The sequence below is a fragment of the Panthera pardus genome, unplaced genomic scaffold (genome assembly GCF_024362965.1).
Source record: "Panthera pardus isolate Hobbes unplaced genomic scaffold, ASM2436296v1 HiC_scaffold_6, whole genome shotgun sequence".
Taxonomy (NCBI): Eukaryota; Metazoa; Chordata; class Mammalia; order Carnivora; family Felidae; genus Panthera; species Panthera pardus.
Genome location: NW_026526991.1, coordinates 65,969,050 through 65,990,523, shown reverse-complemented (window position 1 = coordinate 65,990,523; position 21,474 = coordinate 65,969,050). Strand labels below are relative to the sequence as shown.

The 21,474-nt window shown below is 38.1% G+C and overlaps 1 protein-coding gene across 3 annotated transcripts in view; it reads right to left on the bottom strand.

Annotated features, from left to right (window-relative positions):
• Positions 1 to 1,225: 1,225 nt before the first annotated feature.
• CCNT1 (cyclin T1) overlaps positions 1,226 to 21,474 on the bottom strand; it is a 47,699-nt gene continuing 27,450 nt past the window's right edge. For 2 of the 3 annotated variants that reach the window (XM_019419204.2, XM_053895688.1), the window contains exons 5-9: positions 19,635 to 19,697; positions 17,659 to 17,704; positions 16,330 to 16,493; positions 16,101 to 16,171; positions 1,226 to 7,298 (exon numbers count right to left, since the gene is read on the bottom strand). In XM_019419204.2, the coding sequence (XP_019274749.2) occupies positions 5,895 to 7,298; positions 16,101 to 16,171; positions 16,330 to 16,493; positions 17,659 to 17,704; positions 19,635 to 19,697 (1,748 nt within the window). In that variant the 3' untranslated portion in view covers positions 1,226 to 5,894. The remainder of the gene's footprint in view (positions 7,299 to 16,100; positions 16,172 to 16,329; positions 16,494 to 17,658; positions 17,705 to 19,634; positions 19,698 to 21,474) is intronic. The other variant, XR_002072417.2, reaches the window with a different exon arrangement.

Here is a 21,474-nt window from a genome sequence, read left to right as displayed (position 1 = left end):
GTATTCAATTTTAACTTGCTTTTATCGCTGTGGCTTTTTGGTTACCTGTTGGTTTTGTGTTATGTGAAATGAAGAAAAGGTGCAAAAAGGTAGCACACATAGGACAGGTGACATAAACCACATGAGTTCAGAAATAGGCCCCAGAGCTACAGATTGCAGTGAACACATGCCTCTTATACAGTAAATGCAGTCCACAGAAGGGGCTTCAAACTTTCCTCAGAACAATGAAGGAGATCAAGCCATTCTTATTCAGCTATCAAGTGTCATGGAAACCATCATCACATAAACATTAGAAGATGAAGCCTAATTCTATCAATTAGTTTAACAAGCCCTATTAATGGGGATCCAGTTGCACACCACCTTTATATTGATTTATACCTCATCTATTCCCAAGGATGACAGTTGATAGTAACTCTAACAAAGAGAAATCACTAAACTTATGATTTTGTAGTATCATCCATCCTTACATTATTTCTCTTCTCTGCCATTCAAACCAGACCAGAATTCTTAAAATGTCAGCAATTCCCACAAAGGTTTTAGGAGAGGTACAGCAAACAAAAATCCTAAGTTGTCATATTTTAGAAAATGGAAGGATGACCAGAACTCAAGTGATTTTTTTTTCAGAAGTGTACATCATTCTGTTAAATTGATCTTTTTTCCTTGTAGAGTTTACTTATTTTTGAGGGGGGGGGGAGGGGCAGAGAGAGGGTCCCAAACAGGCTCTCCACTGTCAGTGTGGAGCCCAAGTCAGGGCTTGAACTCCCAAACCGTGAGATCATGACCTGAGCCAAAATCAAGAGTCCGATGTTTAACAGCCTGAGCCACCCAGGAGGCCCCGCCTTTTAGTTTTTAAACTATAGCTTCCTCTAACTTTGTTATAATTTGGGAGTATTTTAGCATAAAATCCTTTCCCTTTAAATGTGTAATTTACATATGTGTGGTTTTACATGTCCCAGAAAGAATATTCACTATCAATTTTTCCAAGCACCACCAAAAATACTTTATTGAGTGAGGGTTTTTTCCCCCTCTGACTACACCATACTACCATACTACCGGGTTCACTGTGACCACCAGATCTTAGGTCCTTCCAATGAACTCAATTCACACAGGATCCTGTGTAGTCAGAAAGTACATACTACTACCAAAACTAAAAACTGTAATCATAACAATAAGGTGACAGTTAAAGACTAATTTGAAGACTTAGGACACATAAACAACAATCAGATAAGTGTTTTATCATTAACATTTATTGATGGGATGGATAAATACATATTGAGAAACATACTTGACAGCAAGATATCAAACTGATAGCCAGACTATAAAATGTATACAACATCCTTTTTTAAATTTTTTAAAAATGTTTTGAATTTTTTTACAAAGAGCCCTTACTGTAATGGTCACTTACATCCTATCAATCACATAACAACAGTAGAGATCCCAGGGGTAGCATCCAGAACTGAGGTGCCCCAAGGAGGACAGAGGCAACAGCAGAATAGTATGCTGAGAAAGGACTCTTAAGAGCAATACAAAGAAAACAGACAAAAATATTACCACAAAATTGTACCTGAGTGACATAGATTGGTAAAGTATTTTACTTTTTTTTTTTTCTTCTTTGCTCTTTGGTCTGATAAGAAAACGGACAGTTTCAGGTGTGTGGAACAGGATAAGGAAAGGTCAGTTTCAAATCCAGAAACCTAGGTTAACACTAAGTTAGGCTGCCGCATTCTTTTCTTTGGGTGCTTAACCCAGACAGCACTTCCATCTTACAACAATTTCCAATGTGATCAACCACTAATCAGTTAGTTCCTCAGCATTCGACTGAAGAGTTCCTGATAACCTGATGGAGACATACTTGCTCTGGCTTCAATTAGCATGCTGTCAAGCATCCCTCTCCACGCTTAACGTGGCAACGGAAAACCCGAGTCTTTCTCTTCTTTTGATTCAACCATAAATATGCACTCACAAAGGGGAAGAGCAGACACTGCTTTTTAGTAAACATTCATTTTCTTTCCCTCCCTTTTCCAATGCCAAGTTCATATTAAAAACTTTAGAAACATTAAAATGGAAGGGTCTCCCACTTAGAAAATAATTCTCACTCCAGGCCACTCTATCAGGTAGGATTGCAGTACCATGCTTGTTTCAAACTCACACCCACAGAGGGATAAAACGACAAAATAAAACTTGATATTCTGATAGAACATGAACATTTCTTAAACCATCAGGAGCAAACCTCAGTTAAAAGCTGGGTGTTAAAAAGCAGCAACATGGGAAATCTGGGGAGGTATTGAAGTCACTGAAAGCTTAGTGGGACTGCGGAGGGCTTATTTCTCACCATGTGAGGGGTTGCATAGACTGCTTAAATTCTCCTAAACCCAAGAGAATAACATTTGTATTCCAACTTCAAGATGTTCTAGAATATCCCTTTTCCTACCATTAGTATCAAAAGAACTTATCAACAAAAGAATAATCCTTTAAAGAAGTGATTTGTTCCCAAGTTCCCACAGTCCCTGTGTATCTGTGGGAAACACAAAATCCTACCATACTGGGATAAGATCCCTCTAATTGCCTTTGTCCAGAAGCATAGTATGAGGGGTATACATTTTCAATACGGGGAATTAGGTAGCAAAAGTTTAAGGAAATCAAGCACTGATGTTACCATGATTTTATTTCTATACCCTAATCCATTGCTGTTTCCAACTGGAGATTTAAATTTTTTTTTTTCTATCAACCCTGGTGAAGCCAATAATACGTAACTATGACAAAGGATATATTGAATCAAAATACTAAAATCTTTAAAAAAAAAAAAAAAGAAGAAACTGAGAGTCTCAGATATTGCAACACATTGATTCATGAGTGAGAAACTTAGACTAAGTCCTACGTATTTTCTAAACCCAAAAAGCTCATATTGCAGAATGATATTGCAGAAGACCAATTTAGCTTTAAATTAATGCTTCACTAGAGGTCAGTCAACAGCAACACAGGTATCTGATTAAAAGCGCTAAGGACATTCCACAGGTGTTTGTTTTTGCCAACATGAGAGTCAAGCAAGGTTTTAGTAATGAGATTTATAGAACTTGAAGCTCCGGGCCTGCTTACCACCACTTATCCTTTTGATAGTCTAGGTTAAAAGGAGAAAAAAAACCCATGTTTAACTAGACTAACTTTGGATGTATAAATCCCATTCTCACCCTTTGAAGGTGTGAGCATAGAGAAAACACAGAGTTTAGAAACCACACTACCCTTTGAAGCCTAAATCTATGTTAATTTGAACAATATGCATGCTAGCTGACAGGCACATCTGCTAACCCAAATCCAGCAGCTTCATGCAAAGCACATAGGACATTCATGACATATGAACAGATCTAAAAGCAAACACTGTAGGTATCTTAAAACAGTATCAGCAGGCAGTAATATAGAAGTCTTTAAACTGACCTATATCAGCAATGATCTACTAGTGCAAACGCCAGACTACACAGCAGAAAGCAGCCCTCAGGCTCTAAAAAGCACTTTTTCTAGTTTACTCCTGACAAAAGGTCTAAGGAACTAACTACAGACTGCCATGGAGAACGGCTCGGAGGCCAAATGGATATGTATGCCTCTGTGGTGAAGGGAGTGCATATGATTAGAAAATATGTGGCATTTGATGAGAAAAACTGAACACTGTAAAAGGTATTTTCATAATCAAATCAGTGATCAATTCCACCAAGACACAAATCCAAACTAAATAAGCTTTTGGGAAGGTCAGGAAGGAGAGCAGACTCCACCAAACAAAATCTAAACAAATAGCCTAAATTTAGTAAGCACATCATAAATCTACCAATTACATAGCACAACACAGAAAATATCAAGGAGAAAGAGGAAAATGCCATCTGTAAAAACGAAGTAACATTCCAAGTCAAAAGTATTACTGGTTTATAGATCAGCAGAGAGCTCATTTTACACAGCAATGGCAGGCACTCTAGACAGTTCAAATATGCAGAGATACAGGACACTAATTCACCTTAAAGTTTACTGTACAAATTCCTTCCTACATTAGGCCAGTGCATCAACAATTCCAATTGCCTTGGTTTTCTCCCCAATCTGTTCCTGGCAAGCAGCAGCACATGTACAACTCCTGTCTCCCTATGACTTCCAATGAAAAATATTCAATTTCTCTATAAAGAATATTTGGTAAAGGAAGCTGCATTAAAAACAAGAAGACAAATTCAAATTGCATCATCTTTTCCATAGCAAGAAATACCATGAAGACCAAAGACTATCACATCAAATGATCTGTAGCTTGGTGGCATTTTCAGTTACACAACTTGGCTTAGAATGCTTTCTAGCCCCTTGAAAAATTTTTTTCCTCAGCAAAAGTGTTGAGTGCTAGGATCCTGAATACCACTTATCCTGAAATCTGGGATAGTCAAACACCCATAAGAATAGGACTCCTAATCCATTTTTTTAAAAAAAATTCTTAGAAACCTGAAAAACCTCTGCCTAGAAGCTAAAGCCACCAAAGATGAACAATCTGTACCTGTGGGCTAGGCTTGCTCACCCTCATGACACCAGTACTGTTAAATTCACAAGCTCTAATCTCTGAAGTCATATAGGTTTGCAAAAATTAAGGATGCAGCTGTTTCCCTTTAGATATACAGATAAAAAGCAAGTCTTACATTCATAATGTAATTTAAAACACAATATCCTAAAAATACCCAATCACAATTTCATTGTTTTCAGTATCCTCTAGCTCCATGGCTTCTCCCAGAACTACTCTCATATATGGTCTGGGCTTTCATAGGCAGGATATACAGCACATCCCCCTTCCCTTCAGAGACCCTGAGACTGCTCTCACTTGAACACTTTCCCAAAGCCCAACTTGAAAAAAAGACACACCCAATTCTGTAGGGCAGAAGCCAGACTTGCTCTCCAATCCTTCTTCCGCAACCCCACCTTTGTTCTGCATCAAAAGGAAAAGGGGGGTAAAAGTTTTTATAATGGAGTCCAGAGTCAGGGCACTGGCTACACTTGCCCAAACTAGAATTTAGAAGGCTACCAGTCAATTACAACATAAAGAAATGGGAAAATACCATGTTAAACACATGCCTCTTCCTTCCTTTATGTTCTAAAGGCCACACCGTGTTCTCTCTAGTAGACTGTTGGGAAGTGAAAATGGTGAGGGACAGGGAGGGAAAGATAAAACATGATTTTTAAACACACGTACTTAAAAACGCACATACCCACACTTACATACACACTTAAAGGTCTCAACACTTCAAGTGGCCGGAGCCTATCAGAACTCAAGGCCAAAGCCTACCCTCCCATCCCCCCTACACACCCCCCACCCTCCAATCCCACCCCCCAGGAGTCATTGCTATGTATCTCATACACACAGCAAAATCCCTATCCCCTCCCCAATGATATAAAAAAAACTAAACAGATAACTTACTTTCTTTAAATTATTTTTAAAAGTCTCTTAAAAGATTTTGACGTTTAAATACTTCCTCTCTTCTGATAATATTAAACACCAAAAGGATCCACAACTGTTTGATAAAACCAACCCTCCATATTTCAGTCCTGGCAAGAAGAGGGAAGACATCAACTCTAATCGATCTAATTAGGAGGTGGAGAGGCCAAGAACAGAGAAAGTACTCTTAATCCTTCACAGCTTAACACATTCTCACCTCTCTAATACCAGTAAAAACTATAATAAAATAGTTAAATTTCTGAGGCAGTAGATATAACCAAGCCCCTCTACCACCCTCCCACCTGCATGTCAATATTCATTTATTCCCTAGTCCAAGAAGGGTGACGTATTTCATGAGGGAAGTAATTTCCTTAGTCCAGAATCAGTAGTTAAAAAAAAAAAAAAAAAGTTGTTTTTATGGAAGTTTTTTTTCTCCTCTTCTTTTTCTTTACTTAGGAAGGGGTGGAAGTGGTGGAGGAGGTTCTGATGGTAGAGGTGGGAGCCGGGGTTTGTCTGTATTGCCAGACCTGGAGGACATTCCACCACCCCGTGGATTCAGATATTCACCATAAGAATGAACAAATTCAAATGCAGGGGGCTGAGTGGGCTGCACACCTTGGGCACTGAGAAGGGAGTGAAGCATATTCACAGTATCTTGATAGTCTATTGTCTGGGTTGTGTTGTGACCATTGGCCCCAGTGGGCCCTTTGTCCAGTTTCATATGAGGAACTCGAGTTTTACAGCTAGGCTGTGTAAAGGGAAGGCCACTTGTGTCTGAGCTATGCCCAGGCAACTGGGCCATTGTAGGAAGAGGAGGGAAGGGGAAATTTATGGAAGAGGATTTAGTACTCTTGGCAATCTTGGCTGGATGATCAAACACTGCCCCTCCAGTCTCTTCAGAGGGGCCCCTTTTACGAGTAGAACTGGAAGAGGAGAAAGAACTAGACAAGCTATAGGGTTTGTGTGCTAAGGTGCTTGTCTGGCTACTATGTTTTGGATCACCTGGACGTTTGTTCCCAGTACCAGCTGGAAGCTGTGAGTGAGAGTGCTTGTGTGAGTGGTGATTATGATGATGATGATGATTAGATGGGTGGGTCTTGTGCTTATCTTTGTGCTCTCGGCTCTTTGTGACACTGTCCTCTACAGAATTGTGCTTGTCAGCTGCAGCATGGACTTTAATGCGCATTTTTATCTCCTCTGGTTTTGAAGAGGCAGCTTTATCTCCACTTGCCACTGGGATTCTCATTTTGAGAGCTGCTTTGTCAGGTTTTTCCAGAAAAGGCCGCTCAGGGTTTTCTGAGCCCTCTACGGGCATTTTCAGAATGACTGAAGAATGGCTATCATGGTGTGACAGAAGATTCTGGGCAGCATATGCATATTGTGACTTCACATTGGCCTCCATGTTCTCTAATTGCCTCTTTTGGGCAGCCAACTCTTCTGCATGCTTTGCACGGTATTCTTTCAGAGACACTTTAGCTGATGGCACACTCTTACTATTTTGCTTCTGGGAAATAAATGTATTCGAACCATCCTGTTGCAAAGAATGATCAACTCCTATAAGTGCTAAATTCTCACTAGTCCGATGACCCTGAGCAGGTTCCAGTTTAAAAGGGGGTTGGGAGGACAGCCAACGTTCGCCCTGCAACATCTCCACATTGCTTAAGTTGCTGGATGACTCTTCAGTGGCTGGAAGGGAAGGCACTGCACTTGTGGTAGAAGTTGACATGCTCATTAAACCTGCGATAGTTGTGTCTGAAGAGCTCTGGGAAATCATACTGAGAATTGTCTGCTCCGAAGTGTTTTCATCTGTTCCTCGATCATCTGCTTTTGTTTTCTTGGGAGCCTGGCATGCCTAGAATGAAGCAGATGACATCTCTTTACTTCAGGAAATTTATAAAATGGAAAACAAAAACAAATAAGCACAACCCAAAATAAGAAGACTGCTTGCTGAAACACTGGAAGTTTCAGATACTGCACAGGCAGTTGGCTACTCTGAGATCAATAATTATAACCACTAGAAGTCAGATTTTAAAAACCTTCAATCAAGAGTCATACAAACAGATCTCAAAGAGATCTCTTTACTCCCATGTTCACTGCAGCACTATTCACAACTGCCAAGATAGGGAAGCAGCCCAAGTGTCCATCCATCGATGGGTGAATGGATAAGCAAAATGTGGTACTTACATACAATGAAATTGTGCTTAGCCATAAAAAAAAAAAAAAAAAAGAGGAGGATTCTGGGAAAATGTCAAGAGTAGAAAGCACCAGGAATCTGTCTCCCCACCTAGAAAACAATTGGACTGGCAGAATCTGTCTGATGTAACTATTCTGGAGTCCGTTGAAGGCTTGCAACTTTTGGGGCAAGCCTTGGACAGTAAATTGAGGTTAATTTATATCAGTTTCATCTCTCAGCACATCAGCAACTACCCATCTCCTACCCCAGCCACAATGAAGGCAGTTGTGCACCTGCTCCTGGAATAGCCTGCACACACTTTGGGGAAGCCAGTACCAGCAAAAGACTATCCTACAAATATCAAGCTCTGTGCTTTGACCCCTGATTGCAGCTTCTGATCACAGAGGTACAGACCAAGAGGCAAGCAGCCACTGTTGTTGTGCCTCCCTCCACTGTTGCAAGCTCCTCCCCTTCTGGCTAAAGTAACTTCCAGGGAATCTGAAGCACCTGCATCCTTTCTCTTCATTTTTTGCTTTTTTCCCCTTTGGGGAGCCAGACATTAAAGATCAGGACATTAGAAAACTTGGACCACACATTCCCAGGGAAAGGATCAGAAAAGAAGTGAGAATACCTTAAGTTTACACCTCAGGCTGATCCTCATCAGCGACACCATACAAAATCAAATCCACTCCACATCCAAAAACAATAACAAAAACAGAAAACCCTGGGAATCTGATTTCTAGAGTTACCACATTATTAGATTCAAATGGCCAGCATTCAACAAAAAAATCACAAAGCATTTAAAGAAACAGGAAAGTATGGCCCATAAGGAAAAAAAATAAATCAACAAAAAAATGCCCCTGGGAAAGACCTGATGGCAGATCTACTACACAAAGACTTTAAAATAACTCCCTTAGGGGAGTCTGGGTGGCTCAGTTGGGTGAGCTCCCGACTCTTAATTTCAGCTCAGGTCATGATCTCACGGTTCATGAGTTTGAGCCCCATGAAGGGGGCTCACTCTCTCTCTCTCTCTCTCAAAATAACATTGTAAAAAATTCAAAAAAAATAGTCTATAACTGTGCCTTTGTTTCCTACATGATTTAAGAGACTTAATACATTTTAAGGGAAAAAACACAATTATTAGTGTAAAAGCTAGTTATTACTGTAACTTTGGTTTGTAATTCAAATCTTAGTTTCTATATAATTTAAGAGCCTAATGCATCTAAAAGGATTATTAGTTTATGTTCTGGGGGCATGCAATGTTTAAAGATACAACTTTGTGACAGCCAACAATCAAAAGATGTGGGGACACAGCTAAAAGGAGGAGTTTTGTATGTATGTTACTGAAGTTAAACCAATATAAATTCAAATTAGTATAACTTTATGATGTTAAATGTAATCCTCATGAGAACCACAAAGAAAATAGCCATAAAATACACACAAAAGGAAATGAGAAAAGAATTTAAAATTTTCACTATGGAAAAATCACCTAAAAGAAGACAGTAATGCAAGAAATGAGGGACAAAAAACTATAAGGCATATAGAAAACAAATAGCATAAGCATAATGATATCATTTATAATTACTTTTAAGTGTAAATAGATTAAATTGTCAAAATGCATAAAAACATATGTCCAACTATATATACGCTCTCTACAAGCAACTGAGATCCTAAGACCCAAACTTGAAAATAGGAGGAGGGAAAAAAATACACCATGCAAACAGTACCCAAGAGACAGCAAGGGTGGCTAGTGGTATACTTTTTTTTTTTTTAAGGTTCTAACTTTTTTTAAGTTTATTTATTTATTTAGAGAAAGAGAGAGAGAGACTGCATGGGTGTGTGAGTGGGGGAAGAGCAAACAGAGAATCCCAAGCAGGCTCCATACTACCAGCTTGGAGCCCAACACAGAGCTCGAACTCACAAACTGTGATATCATGACCTGAGCCAGAACTGAGAGTAGGACATTTAACTAACTGAGCTACCCAGGCACCCCCCAAGGGTGGCTACACTAATATAAAACAAATACACTTTAAAACCAAAAAAGTTTTCAAAAAAAAAATAAAAAAGGTTTCAAGAGAAAAGAGCATTATATATTAATACTAGGCTCAATACAACAACTATAACTATTATAAACATTTACACACCCAATAAAAGACCATCAAAATACAGGAAGCAAAACCCACAGAATTGAAGGAAGAAATAAGACAGTTTTACACTAATAGGTGCAGACTTCAATACCTACCCACAACAATGGACAGAACAAACCAACAAAAGATAAACAGAGAATTTAAAAAATAAACCAACTAGCTCTAACAGACATATATGAACAAACACTCTACCCAACAACACTATAAACATTCTTCTCAAGTACACATAGGGCAATTACCAGGATAGACCATATGTGAGGCCACAAATTAAGTCTCAATAGATTTTTAAAAGACAGATACCATACAAATTAACTTTTTTGACCACAACAGGATAAAGTTAGAAATCAGTAACAAAAGGAAAACTGGAAAATTCACAAAATTGTGGAAATTAAACAGCACTTTTTAAAAATATTTATTTATTTAAGAGAGAAAAAGAAAGCTCAAGCAGGGGAGGGGCAAAGAGAGAGGGAAACAGAATTCCAAGCAGGCTCCGCCCTGCCAGCACGTAGCCCAATGGGGGGCTCAAACCCACAAACCGTGAGATCATGACCTGAGCCAAAACCAAGAGTCAGATGCTTAACTGCCTGTGCCACCCAGGCGCCTCTAAACAGCACTTTTAAACAACCAATGGATCAAAGAAGAAATCAAAGGGGAAACTGGAAAATACTTAGGGATGAATGAAAACAAAAACACAACTATCAAAATTTATGGGATGGGGGCGCCTGGGTGGCTCAGTTGGTTAAGCGTCCGACTTAAGATCATGATCTCATGGCTCGTGAATTCGGGCCCCACACTGGGCTCCATGCCGACCACTCGGAGCCTGGAGCCTACTTTCGATTCTGTGTCTCCCTCTCTCTCTGCCCCTCCCCTGCTCGCACTCTGTCTCTCCCTCTCAAAAATAAAACAGAACATTAAAAAAAAAATTTTTAAATTTATGGGATGTAGCGAAAGCAGTGCTAAAGGAGAAATTTATAGCTATGAGCACTGACATTTAAAAAACAATAAAGATCTCAAATTAACAAACTAACCTTATAACTTGAGCAACTAGAAAAAAGAACAAACTAAAGCCAAAGCAAGAAGAAAGGAAATACCAAAGATTAGAGCAGAGATAAACAAAACAGAAAACATAATAGAGAAAAATTAATAAAACTAGAAGTTGGCTCTTTGAGAAGATCAAAAAAGTTAAACCTTTATTTAGCTAAATGGTCTGAGAAAAAAACAGAAGACTCAAACCACTAAAATCAGAAATAAAAGTGGAGACATTGCTACCAATTCTACAGAAATAAAAAGGATTATAAGAGTACTTTGAACAATCATATGCCAACAAATTAGATAATCTAGATGAAATGGACAAATTTCTAGAAACACAAAACCTACCAAGAATAAACCATAAAGTGTAGAAAATCTGAACAGATCTGTCTAGTCAGGAGACTGAATCAATTAAAAAAAAAAAAAAAAAAACTCCCAACAAAGAACAGCCCTGGACCTGATGGCTTCACTAGTGAATCTCAACAAAACGTTTAGAGTAACACCAATCTTTTTTAAATTTTCCCAAAAATTTGAAGAGGAAGGAACACCTCTCAACTCATTCTATAAGGCCAGCATTACCCTGATATCAAAGCCAGACAAAGACACTACAAGAAAACTAGAGCACCTAGGTGGCTCAGTCAGTTAAGCGTCTGACTTTGGCTCAGATCATGACCTCACGGTTCATGAGTTTGAGCCCCGTGTTGGGCTCTGTGCTGACAGCTCAGAACCTGGAGCCTGCTTCAGATTCTGTATCTCTGTCTCTCTCTGACCCTTCCCTACTCTCTCTCTCTCTCTCACAAAAGTAAATAAACATTAAAAGGAAAGAAAGAAAATTATAGACTAATATCCCTTATGACCATTGATGTAATAATTCTCAACAAAATACAACAAACTCAGAGCGCCTGAGTGGCTCAGTCGGTTAAGCGTCCGACTTCAGCTCAGGTCATGATCTCACGGCTTGTGAGTTTGAGCCCCGCATCGGGCTCTGTGCTGACAGCTCAGAGCCTGGAGCCTCTTCAGATTCTGTGTCTTTCTCTCTCTCTCTGCCCCTCCCCCACTCACACTCTGTCTCTCTCTGTCTCGGTCTCTCAAAAATAAACATTAAAAAAAACCCCTAACAAACAGAATTTATTAGCAGCATATTAAAAGGATTATACACACTATGACCAAAGGGATTCATTTCTGAAATGCATGAATGGTTCAACATACAAAAATCAACCATGCAATACATCAAACACAATAAAGGAAAAAACCACATGATCGTCTAGATACAGAAAAAGCATCTGACAAAATTCAATACCCTTCCATGATAAAAACACCTAACAAACTAGGACTAGAAGGAAACTACCTCAAAAAAAAAAGCCATATACAAAAAACCCACAGCAAATATCACATTCAACAGTGAAAAACTGAAAGCCTTTCTGCTAAGATACAGAAAAAGTCAAGGATGCCCACTCCTATTCAACAAAGTACTAGAAGTTCTCATCACAACAACTAGGCAAGAAGTGCATGGGTGGCTCAGTGAGTTGAGCATGTGACTCTTGATTTCAGTTCAGGTCATGATTCCAGTGTCATGGGATCCACACCTGCATCAGTCTCAGCACTGAGTGTGGAGCCTGCTTAAGATTCTCTCTCTCCTTCTGCCCCTCTCCCCTGCTCGCATACACTCACACTTTCTCTCTCACACTCAAATTAAAAAAAAAAAAAATAAAAGAACTAGGCAAGAAAAAGGAGTAAGTATTCAAATTGGCAAAAAAGTAAAATTATCTGTTTGCAGATGATATAATCTTGCATAGAAAACACACACACACACAAAAAAAATGAATTCAGCAAAATAGCAGGATACAAAGTCAACACATAAAATTCAGTTGCATTTCTAAACATGAAGAATCTGTAAAGGAAATAATGAAATAATTCTATTTACAATAGCATCAAAAACAAAAACAAAAACAAAAACGAATGACTAACATAACAACTTGTACAATTAAAACTGCAAAACACTGTTGAAAGAAATTAAGACATAAATGAAAACTCGTCCCATGTTCTAGATTCAAAGATTTAATATTGTTAAAATGTGAGTATTATTACCCTAAGTAATTTACAAATTCAATGCAATCCCCACCAAAATCCCAATGATGTTTTTTGGCAAAATAGAAAAGGCTACCCTAAAATTCATATGGGATCTCTAAAGACCCCAAATAGCTAAAACAATTTGAAAATGAGTAACAAAACTGGAGAATTCACACTTCCTGATTTCAAAACTTACTACAAAGCTACAGTAATCACTGTACAGTAATACAGTGTGGTACTGGCATAAAGAGACATACAGACAAATGAACAGAATAGAAAGCCCAGAAATAAATCCATGCAATATATAGCCAAATGATTTCTGCCAAAGGTGCCAAGACCATTTAATGGCAAAAGGATACTTTTTTTTTTTTTTTTTTTTAATGTTTATTTTGAGAGACAGACAGAGCATGAGCAGGGGAGGGACAGAGAGGGACAGAATCCAAAGCAGGCTCCAGGCTCTGAGCTGTCAGCAGAGCCCAATGCAGGGCTCAAACCCACGAGCCACGAGATCATGACCTGAGCCAAAGTCAGACTCTTAACCAACTGAGCCATCCAGGTGCTACAGGATAGTCATTTCAATAAACAGTGCTAGGAATACTAGATATCCACATGCAAAAAAATGAAATTATACCCTTGCCTAATACTACATACAAAATTAACTCAAAAATGGATACAGAACTTAAAACTCTTAGAAGAAAACACAGAACAAAAGCTTCACAACAGTGGATTTGGCAACTTCCTGGATATAATATCAATGGCACAGATAACAACAAAAAGAACAATCTGAACTTCAAAAATTTTATTTTTCTAATTAAAAAAATTTAAGAATCACTTCAAAAAATTAAAATTAAAAACAGCAATTCCACTTCTGGGTACATAACCAAAAGAATCAAAAGCAAGGTCTTGAAGAAATAAATACTTGTACACCCATGTTCACAGCAGCATTATTTACAATAGCTAAAATATGGAAGCCACCCAAGTGTCCATCAACAGATGAATAGTTAAGGAAAATGTGGTACATACACACAATGGAATATAATTCAGCCTTTAAAAGAAACAAAACTCAGTAAGCTACAACATGGATGAGCCTTGAGAACATTATTGTAAATGAAATAAGCCACAAAAAGATAAATACTGTGGGTGCCTGGGTGGCTCAGTCAGTTGAGCGACTGACTTCAGCTCAGGTCATGGTCTCACGGTTTGTGAGTTCGAGCCCCGCGTCGGGGCCTGTGCTGACAGCTTGAAACCTGGAGCCTGCTTCAGATTCTGTGTCTCCCTCTCTCTTTCTGCCCCTCCCCCACTCATTCTCTCTCTCTCTCTGTCTCAGAAATAAACATTAAAAAAAAAAGATAAATACTGTATGATTCCACTTCTATGAGGTACTTACAGTAGTCAAATCATAAAGACAGAGAGCATAATTGTAGTTATCAATGGCTGGAGTTGGGGGAGGGGGAATAGGTAGTTATTTAATGGGTATAAAGTTCCAGTTTTACAAGATGAAAAGAATTATGGAGGTGAACAGTAATGATGGGTGCACAACGATATGAATATATTTAACACTACCGAGCTATACACTTAAAAATAGTTAAGATGGGGTCCCCTGGGGGCTCAGTCAGTTAAGCGTCTGACTTTGGCTCAGGTCATGATTTCATGGTTCGTGAGTTCAAGCCCCACATCGGCCTCTGTGCTGACAGCTAGCTCAGAGTCTGGAGCCTGTCTTCAGATTCTGGGTCTCCCTCTCTCTGTCCCTCCCCTGCTCCTGCTGTCTCTGTCTCTCTCTCTTTCTCCCTCAAAAATAAATGAAACATTAAAATAATTAAAAAAAATAGTTAAGATGGTAACTTTAATGTTATATGTATTTTACCAAAATTAAAAAGAAAAAAAGATGGAAATCCAGCCATCTGCCATAATATGAACAAACCTGGAAGGCCTTTTGCTGTGAAATATGCTAGACACAGAAAGACAAAAACACTGCATGATCTCACTTATATGAGAAATCTAAAATAGTTAAACTCATATAGACAAAACAGATAGTGGCCTGGGGGGAGGAGGAAAACAAGGACATGTTAGTCAAAGGGTACAAAGTGCCAGTTATACAAGGTAAGTCCTAGAGACCCACTATACAACATAATGTCTGTAGTTTAACAATATAGTACTGTATATGCGAAAATTTGCTAAAGGGGTCAATCTCGTTAGGTGTTCTATCACCTGCCAAAAAAGTTACATTAATCTATACCAATGCTACAGGCAATTAAAAAAGTGAATCTGTGCATATCTAAAATCCATTTGTGAACGTCTATGCCTTATGACTGCATAGGACAGCAGTTAGTCCAAAAGCAAATTCCAGAAATATTGGTGAGGTGTGATGTGATTACCATGGTGACCTATGTACTCATAAGCCTCCTTTGAATCCTAGGCAAACTCATTTTCTACAATTCACTGAGCTCAGAAGAATGAAATTAAGTTTATCAATCTGGATTTCTGAGAATGCAGGGAACATCTTAAAACAAACTTTCTATCTGACACTAGGGGGAAAAAAGATTCCATTATGCATAAGTAAAACTTTGAAAAATATTTGAAATACAACTTTAGCCTACAATCTAAATAAAAACAAAGTTCTAAAATCCATTTAAAAAGCAAATAATGTCAGGGTGCCTGGGTGGCTCAGTTGGTTAAGTGTCCACCTTTGGCTCAGGTCATGATCTCACAGTTCATGAATTCGAGCCCCACATCCATCGGGCTCTGTGCTGACAGCTCAGAGCCTGGAGCCTGCCTCATCCTCTGTGTCTCCCTCTCTCCTTACCCCTCCCTGTTCATGCTCTGTCTCTCTCTCAAAAATAAATAAACATTAAAAAAAACAAACTTAAAAAGCAAATAATGTCAAAGACAGCATGATACCAGCTCTAACCCTGCAACTCCATCTTTCCTGTACCAGAAGTCAACACTTTTATGACTCAGAGAAGCCATACTTTTCCCAAAAGTCTCCACACAGAAAACACTCAACCAATGTTGCTAACTGACTATATCACAGGAGTTGCACAACACAAAACAAATCCTGCTATTACCTACCACCATGGACTTCTGGGCCAGTATCCAAGCTATGAAGCTATCAGTATATAACTAAGAAAAGGAAAATTCCAAACATGGGGTACGTATCCAATTCTGCTATATTCACTGTGCAGTCAAAAGAAAAAAAAATAGTTTTGTACCGCAAGCTGACAGCAAAAATTCTTACCCTCCAATTCCGAATTCGTTTGAGCCTGTTGGGAGTTTTCTCCAGAATCTGTAGAAATTCATGTGTCAGTTCTACAAATGAAATAGAACATTTGAGAAAAACTTAAAGCACAAGGAAAAACCAAGAATAACCTCAACTAACTATTTTCTTCTGAATCAAGTCACTTTGGGCCAGATATGTGACAGATCAAGAGCAAGTGCTTTCAAAGGTCCCTTACTCTAAAACTTACCATCTAAAAGTTCCAAGGTCACAGTGGCGTCAACATACTCCCACCAGTGCTTCCCATCAGTTGAGACTGGGATCTCCCAGTTGGACCACTTGCAAGCCAGATGAATGCAGACACAGGCCACCACAGGAGGTGTGTACTGCAGGCTAAATGTGGTCAAATGCAGGCTGACATCAGAGGGAAGGAAACAAGAGAGTGTCATGAGCTCTCAATTCTGAACCCAAAGTTAAAACTCTCCATTATTTAAAAAGAAAAAAAAAAGTTAAAAAAAAAAAAAAAAAAAAACACTGGGGAGTAAAAAGGGCAAGAAATATCCAGTGCTCTGATCCAGCACTCAACATGACTTTCCATTAACCCACCTGCCCACTCAGGTAACATTTCTAAACATTTTGGCTACACATCACTCAATCCACATACTGACGAAGGACAAGGACCAGGACCAGGACCAAAACCAAACAGACAAGGAACTCTGTTATTTAAAATAAGGATCTATTAAAATAAGCTTCTTCTGAGAAGAAGCTTAGAACTTAAGGAAAATTGTAAGATTTTGGCTATGTGTAACCCCTAAACCAAATACTTAAAACCCCCTTAAAATTATCTGGTCTCTTGCCAATCACAGGTCTGGTCCACTTAAAATAACGAATAGACAATCACTCTCTTAATTGTGAATGTGGCTGATTGATGGTTTACTTCAAAAATGTCTCCTATCAGGCTATAAAAGTGAACTTCTTAGTCCCGGCAGTCAACAGAAGTTATCTTTGGTTTCCATGAACAATCAATTAGAGATGAGAATGAGCAAATAATTTGGTAATACAAGTTATATATTAATTATTTTAAAGCAAGAAAAAAGAAAATTATTATAACTCTTTACACATATATATATGCCAATTTATCTGGAATGGAGGAAGAAAAAGGAAGTCTTTTCATTATCATAATTATTGCAGAATCCTCCAAATTAGATTCTCAGTCACTGTCAATGAACCCCAAGTTTACCTAAACTTACAGAACTATGCTCTTGGATATTTTAAAGAAAGGTAAGACATGCAGAATTGAGTAGGCTACCAAACAATCAGTACTGCATAATTATATTACCTTAGCAAGTTAAACAGCATGGAAATTTAAGGTACAGTATGAAAACTGTATAGAAAAATCAACATTTACCAGAGAATTGTCTGTTAACACATTGTTATCAAAGATCCACCCTGGGTCCTTGGGTTCTAGTTTACTAAGTGCCAGACCTGGTATCTTTCCACATACCCCTCAAAAGGTGACAATTCCAACCCAAGTAAAGTCCTATCCCAAAATATAAGGGAAAAATATTAAAATATAAACCTGTTGGTTGCCATGAAGTAAGAAGTCTGTGCTAAGTCCTTGCTTGCTAAAAAAAAAAAAGGGGGGGAGGGGAAAAATTATTAGTTCCTTTCATTCTCAACAATCATTTAGTGAACATTTAATATTTCCACGTAGAGAATATCATAACGAATAAGGCAGACAGGGTCCTTGATCACCTGCTCTTTAACATTATACCAAAAGTGACAAATTAGTTTTTGTAATTACAGTAACTATGCTGCTTCCAGACCTAGGAACGCAAGCTTTCTACACACCAAATATTTGGGGTACTTGTTTAAAATGCAATTCCTGGACATCCTCCCTACAGTGTGACTCAGTATGTCTGGAGAAGGATACAAGCATTTTTAACAGGTAACCCAGAAATTCTGATGCAAGAGTTCACTGAGAAATACTGAACTGGAAGATGAACTAATTTAGAGGCAAGATCAGAACCCAGAAGACCTTGATATATTTGGTAAAAGTGATTTGTGCTTTAAAAAAAAAAAAAAAAAAGGTTTTTAATGGAGTATCCTGTGATTCATACCCCAAATCATCAAATAACATGAATTACTGACATATCATAATCAAGGGGAAAAAAAAAACAACAATGACACATCCCTCTTTCCCCAAAAACTTCTCTGGGTAAAATAAAGCCAATTTTAATCTTTCTTAAAACTTAGTCTTTTCAATATTAGCATGTATCTACCTCTCTTTAACCTTATCCTTGTTCAAAATAAACCTTCTTATGCTTTCAAAATATAAAGAACTTGGGGAAACTTTGGAAGGCAGCTATGCTCACCACTATACCACCAATGCTGCACAAAAAGTTGGGAAAACTTTGGGAATTTACAGATGAAGCACACATTAGCAAAATATAAAATAAAGCCAAATGTTAGTTTCATCTACAAAATGAAAAGGCAATCCAATGCACAAGTGTCTAGATATTGCTACTACTATTAAACTAAGTAAAAGGAACAAGGTTTCATGCAATTATAGCTACTAGGTTAAATTAGAAAAAAAAAGGAAGTCCTGCCAAGGGTTTGTCAATCATGGAAATAAGTCAAATAAATTCTACATGATCCTCTGAGTGGCCTAGGACAATCAACCCTAAAATCAAATTAAGATCACCACTCCCAAGATAACCTTAAACTGCTATTAGATACTCATGATTTGACTTTATAAAATCTGCTCCAGGCTCTGAGAAACATCCTCAAGAGGCTAATTCTCTTTAACCGGAGAATTTTTCTTAAAAAATTTAAGAACCAAGAACCCAGGGCACCTAGGTAACTCAGTGGGTTAAGCGTCCAACTTGGGTTCATCATAATCTTATGGTTCGTGAGTTCAAGCCCCAAATCAGGCTCTGCACTGACAGCACAGAGCCTGCTTCAGATTCTCTGTCTCCCTCTCTCTCTGCCCCTCTCCCACACGCATGTTCTTTCTCATTCTCTCTCAAAAATAAACATTAAAAAAAAAAAAATCCTCGGGGCACCTGGGTGACTCAGTCAGTTAAGCGTCTGACTTCAGCTCAGGTCATGATCCCACCATTGGTGGGTTTGAGTCCCACCAACTCAACTTTAAAATGCCAAGTTAGAGGGGTGCCTGGGTGGCTCAGTCAGTTAAGTGTCCGACTTCAACTCAGGTCATGATCTCATGGTTCATGAGTTTGAGCCCTGCGTTGGGCTCTGTGCTGACAGCTCAGAGCCTGGAGCCTGCTTCAGATTCTTTGTCTCCCTCTCTCTCTGGCCCTCCCCGACTTGTGCTCGCTCGCGCTCTTTCTCTCCCAAATATAAACATTAAAAAAATTTTTTTAATAAAATAAAATCCCAAGTTAGAAACACTCATTTTGATTTAAACCAGGTAGTCCTTTCAATTTAACTTCTAGCTAAATTAGCTGTTATATATCTGTCCACCATAAATAAATCATAGCCATTAAATGGTAAAACAATTTAAGACAACCGTTTCAAGTTGGGATTCCTTACCTCGAACCAGTTGAGTGCACTTTACCACATGTGTATGTGGATGATCAATTGTTAGTTCAAATCCTTTTAAAAAAATAAAATAACTAGTTAAAAAGCTAAAGATACTAGAGTCATTTTATACTTCTATCTGAGTCATCATTAAAGGCCTCTCTCATTTTCCTCTCCCAAAAGTGCTGTTCAGAGGCTAAGAGGGTCACACAACATACACAGCATGCTCTTCTCTAAGACATATGATCTTCAATGACACTTATATCTTGAGCTAGATAATAAAGCTAATGCACTTTTAAGACTCCTGAGGAACCAATAATCTCTAAATAGAAAACACTTTTTCTAGGGACAATAGAATATAAGGTTAGAATAAACAGTCATTCAAGTATAACTTCTAAAGCTTAACCTTGAGAAAACATTTTAAAACCTATTCCTCTTGGGGCACCTGGGTGGCTCAGTCAGTTAAGCGTCTTGGTTCGGGTCATGGTCTCACAGTTGGAGCCCCACGTTGGGCTCTGCACTGACAGTGTGGGGCCTGCTTAAGATCCTCTCTCTCCCTCCATCTCTGCCCCTCCCCTGCTCATGCTCTCTTTCTCTCAAAATAAACAAACCAAAAAAAATACTCCTTAAAAAAATTTTTAATAAAACAAGAATTAAAAAAAAACTACTACTTTTATCTCAGTTTTGTTTCTTTTCAACATTCTAACTTATAATAGTAAGTAGTAAACATTTATTTAACCCCAAATGGTGTTTACCAAAAATACTTAAGGAGAAATTGGTCTATAAAAAATTTTTAGTAAGTTTCTTTTCTTTTGCATATGTAAATAAAATTTTCTAGATACAATTAAAAAATTCTACTGAGAAATTTACATGATGTAAATTATTCTAAATGGATGACTCAGGCAAATTAAATCTCAGTGGCTTCCACATTAAAATATTAATAAAAATTTATTCCACCAGAAAAATATCATTGTCCCCTAAAATATGTTACTTTGAAGATAATTTAAAGTAAAAAGCTAATTAACATAAACTTCAGAGATAAGCTTTGCAGAACTGTGTGTACAGACATGCAATAAAATACAGCTATACCAGTAACTTTCCAACACGACTCAGGAAATCTTCCCTTACCCAGAGAAGAGAAAAATAGCCCAATAGAACTAAGAAAAAAATCTTTGTTTTCCATATTTGGTAAGCTTTTAAAAGCAGTGTCTCTGATAAAAATAATAATAGATAATAGCATCATCAGCATTGCCCATCAACCATGATAGCTTGAATTTCTCCACCTCCACTTTGCTAAACACTGACCACCAATTTTAAAAATAAATGCTATATCTAAATATAATGACAAACATGGGAATGCAAGGTGGTGCAGCCACTCTGGAAAATAGTATGGAGGTTCCTCAAAAAACTAAAAATAGAACTACCCTATAACCCAGCAATTGCACTACTAGGCATTTATCCAAGGGATACAGGTGTGCTGTTTCGAAGGGACACATGCACCCCCATGTTTACAGCAGCACTATCAACAATAGCCAAAGTGTGGAAAGAGCCCAAATGTCCACTGATGGATGAATGGATAAAGAAAATGTGGTATATATATACAATGGAGTATTATTCGGCAATCAAAAAGAATGAAATCTTGCCATTTGCAACTACATGGATGGAACTGGAGGGTATTATGCTAAGTGAAATTAGTCAGAGAAAGACAAAAATCATAGGACTTCACTCATATGAGGACTTTAAGAGACAAAACAGATGAACCTAAGGGAAGGGAAACAAAATTAATATAAAAACAGGGAGGGGGACAAAACAGAAAAGACTCATAAATATGGAGAACAAACTGAGGGTTACT